This window comes from Mus pahari, chromosome 21 (assembly GCF_900095145.1).
Source record: "Mus pahari chromosome 21, PAHARI_EIJ_v1.1, whole genome shotgun sequence".
NCBI lineage: Eukaryota > Metazoa > Chordata > Mammalia > Rodentia > Muridae > Mus > Mus pahari.
Window position 1 is genome coordinate 43,787,875 of NC_034610.1, and position 3,735 is coordinate 43,791,609.

Genomic DNA, 3,735 nt, shown 5'->3' on the forward strand with positions numbered 1-3,735 from the left:
ATATATATATATATATATATATATATATATATATATATATATATATATATATATATTTAGTGATTTTAATATGTTTGGAGGTTAGTTCAATGTTAGTCTCAAGATCAAGAGAATAACGTGGAGAGGAATGGACACCTGGCGTTGCCTCCATTCATGTGCCATGACAAGTGTGTACTTAAATTCACTCTCACACACAGAAATGAGTGTACACACATGTGCATGCACACGCATGCACACAACACACACACACACACACACACACACACAAATAACAAATATTCTAGCAAAAATCCACTCCAAAGACATATTGACTTGTTCCTTCTGTGCTGAAGAGGAACAGCAGGAAAGGACTAAGCAGTTTGTAACATACAGAAGTCCCAAGTCTGAGCTGAGACATTTCGGGCAATGTTCCTCACTGTTGGTTATCGTGGCATGGTGGCAAGCGTAGTGTAAGTCATGTAGTGTGTTCCAAACTAAGGCTGCAGTGTAAGCAGATGATGCACAGCAGGACATGCAGGGCCCAGAACTCAATGGTTCATCACGGACATACAGTACATAAAACTCCATGGTTCATCACTGACATACAGAACATAGAACTCCATGGTTCATCACAGACATACAGTACATAGAACTCCATGGTTCATCACGGACATACAGTACATAGAACTCCATGGTTCATCACGGACATACAGTACATAGAACTCCATGGTTCATTTACATGTTTGGTTTTGAATTTTTGGTTGTGGTGACCCCAGAAACTGTGCCCTGTTGCACGATTTTTCATAGCTCACACCTTCAGCTCCATGACCCCATACGAGGGTCACAGGCGCAGCGTTAGCAACTCAGATACGACAAGTAAGAGGAATAGAAATTGATGGCTTAGTGACACAAACATCATCTGATGGAAATATCAAAGGCTTCAGGAGATCTGCGCCTTTACTAGACTTGTTATTTTTATTGTTTGTTTTTCCTGATGATACAGGGAACGAAGACCAAGGGTTCACGCGTGCTAGCCAGGCATCACCACTGAGCTGTACTCTCCCTCTTCTCTAATGCTCTTATAATAGAAGAAAAACACTTGGGAGCACTCAGAAAAGTCATAACAAAGCATACTACTGAGTGAGACACATACCAGTTTCATAAGAATATTAATATTTCAATCAAATTATTAAAATGTGTATATGGCGGGGTACACGTGTGCAGGTGCCCACAGGCGCCAGCAGAGCTTGTAGGGCCCCTACAGCTTGAGTGTAGGCAGTTGTGAGCCCCCTGATGATTGACTGGGAGCCAGTCTTGGGTCCTCTGCAAGAATAATTGTTTTTAACCATTGCTTCAGCACCTTAGTGATCAAATATTTTAAACAAAAGATATATACCAATGTATGCCTTTCTTAAATTAACTCTTCTCCTGCATTCTGTCTCATTTCAGATCCCCCACCTGTGCTACGGGTTGATGACCGGCAGCGGCTAGCCAGAGAACGCCGAGAGGAACGGGAAAAACAGCTAGGTAGTCCAAGCCCTGCGTGCCTGCCATGTGTCTGGTCATTCAGGGACCGCCTTGTTGAAAGGCTACTTTTTCTGCATGTAGCACAGAGACACGTAACACTGTGACATCTGCTGTCATGTGCCCTTGTGAAAGGTCAGCGGCTCCCGTGTTTGCTGAAGCCACCTGGCAAGCCGAGTCACAGGGCTGGCTTACCAGGAAGTGGCGAGCAGTTTTCCTGTTCTAGAATGTTGGCTAGGGACACCAGTGCCAAGCCCGCCCTTATCCGCTGTCTTTTGTTTGTTTTCTTCAGAACTGAACTTGTATATTGAGTGATCTTATGGTTTCGATCCAACAACAGTGATGTGAGAACTGTAAGAGAGAGTGAGGGTGAGAGTAACTAAAATGTTCTCTATATGAAATTGTCAAAAATAAAAGTAAAGCAAAAAATGGTGGTTGGATATATGTAGATGTTTTGTAACTAAGACAGGCTAGGGCCTGAGGTCTTGGCAGGAAGTATGGCCCATGCCTTGCTGAAGTTGCACATTCTAGAAAAGCTAGTTCATCCTTGGGAAGACCAGCCTCTTTACCCTCTTTCTTTTACTGTTCCTGATCAAGAACCCAAGTGTGTGGCACTAGTGGCCTGGTGAGTTTTAGCACAGGCCTGTTTCTCTTCCTTGCTACAGTAGCAATAATGACTTCATTTCCTTGGCAAGATGTCATCTTGTTTGTTGCTATGCTCTTTACTTTTGTTCATCTTTTTACTTAATTTTTTTCTTTGTGTATATATGTATGTTGTATATGTGTGTGTACATATGTGTGTACATGTGAGTGTGTGTTGTATTATGTGTATATGTGTGTATGTTGTGTATGTATGTGTGCATGTGTGTGTGATTTATGTATGTGGGTCCCCTTGCCACAGTGTGTATTTGAAGGTAAGAGAACAACTTTATGGAGTTGATTCACTGTTTCTACCATTATGTAGATTTTGAGAATCAAATTTAGGTCTTGAGGTCTTGAGCAACCACTTCACCGCTGAGCCATCTTTTCAGCCATTTTTGTTGATTTTGCTTTTCCTGACATAGGGTCTTTATACCCAGGCTTGCCTCAAGCTTGGGATTGTCTGTCTCCTTGGTGCTGCGAGTACAGGCTCCGTGATGCTGAGCTGTTTTAAACACATTCCCACTAACTGGATGGAAAATGCTTAAGCTCTGCTCTTTTCTGAGCCTGGTGTTTCCTCCTAGACTGAGTGACCCCTGCTTCTGCCAGGCTTCCTGCAGACAGGAAGTCCCTGGAAAGCAGGCTGGCTGTGGCCTTCCAGCCGTGCCCACCTCCTGTTGTGTGTTGTTCCCTAGTCATAATGTTGGTTAGAAAGGTGGCCAGCACTGGAGTATTCAGAATAAATAGGAAACCTTTGAAATATGCACAATGTAAGAACAAGAAATGGTTGGGCATGTCAGCTGCCGCTGTGCTTTCAAACTTTGTCCTGTGACACGTGTGGAAATGTTTGTTATTAGAAAACTTGAAAAAAATCATGGCCAGTGATTGGGATTATCTTCTGTTGAGTGTAGGTGGAATTGACATCCCCTCTGGGGCGTGGTGTGCTGGTGCTGGTGAGCAGATAGGCGGGTCTGTCATTCTCTATGTTAAATGTCAGAGTTGTGCTTTAGTGGTCAGATTGTACCCTGTGGGTGTTCTTCCTATATTATCCTGCAGTTTTTCATATAAATCCATCCTAGTTCTTCCTGGATGAGACTGTTCTGTGGATTGGCTGGACAGAGGCATGCTCTCTGAAAGCTTTGTTTCAGTCTTAAAAGCTTTATAAGTGGTCTCCTCTAACTCCTCCACTCCACCCCAGTCAGTTCAAGGCTGCTCCTTGACGCTCCCTCCACTGCCCGGTGTTGATGATGATTTTTACAGCGTCACTCATGCTGTAGGTAAACAATCTAGCATCAAGCTGCACCCCCAACCCCCTGAGACCAAAATCTTTGTGACTGTATTTCTATTCCCAGTAAGGGGTGTCTAGGCTTTTCTGGGTTCTATAGCACGGTGGGAGAGGGATGTAGACAGCTTAGTGTGTAAAGGCACCTGACACCTGACTCCGTGTGTGGTCATGGCAAGTATATGCCCACATATGCTTATACATACATGAACAGAGAAAGCAAAAGTAAAAATGTAATTTAAAAATTTTAGAGAGCCGGGCGTGGTGGTGCACGCCTTTAATCCCAGCACTCGGGAGGCAGAGGCAGGCGG

The 3,735-nt window shown here is 43.8% G+C and overlaps 1 protein-coding gene across 6 annotated transcripts in view; it reads left to right on the forward strand.

Moving 5' to 3' along the window:
* The window catches only part of Map7 (microtubule associated protein 7), a 129,746-nt gene that overhangs the window by 80,860 nt on the left and 45,151 nt on the right, over positions 1 to 3,735 (forward strand). For all 6 annotated transcript variants that reach the window (XM_029533216.1, XM_021221312.2, XM_029533214.1 and 3 more), the window contains exon 3: positions 1,429 to 1,506. In XM_029533216.1, the coding sequence (XP_029389076.1) occupies positions 1,429 to 1,506 (78 nt within the window). The remainder of the gene's footprint in view (positions 1 to 1,428; positions 1,507 to 3,735) is intronic.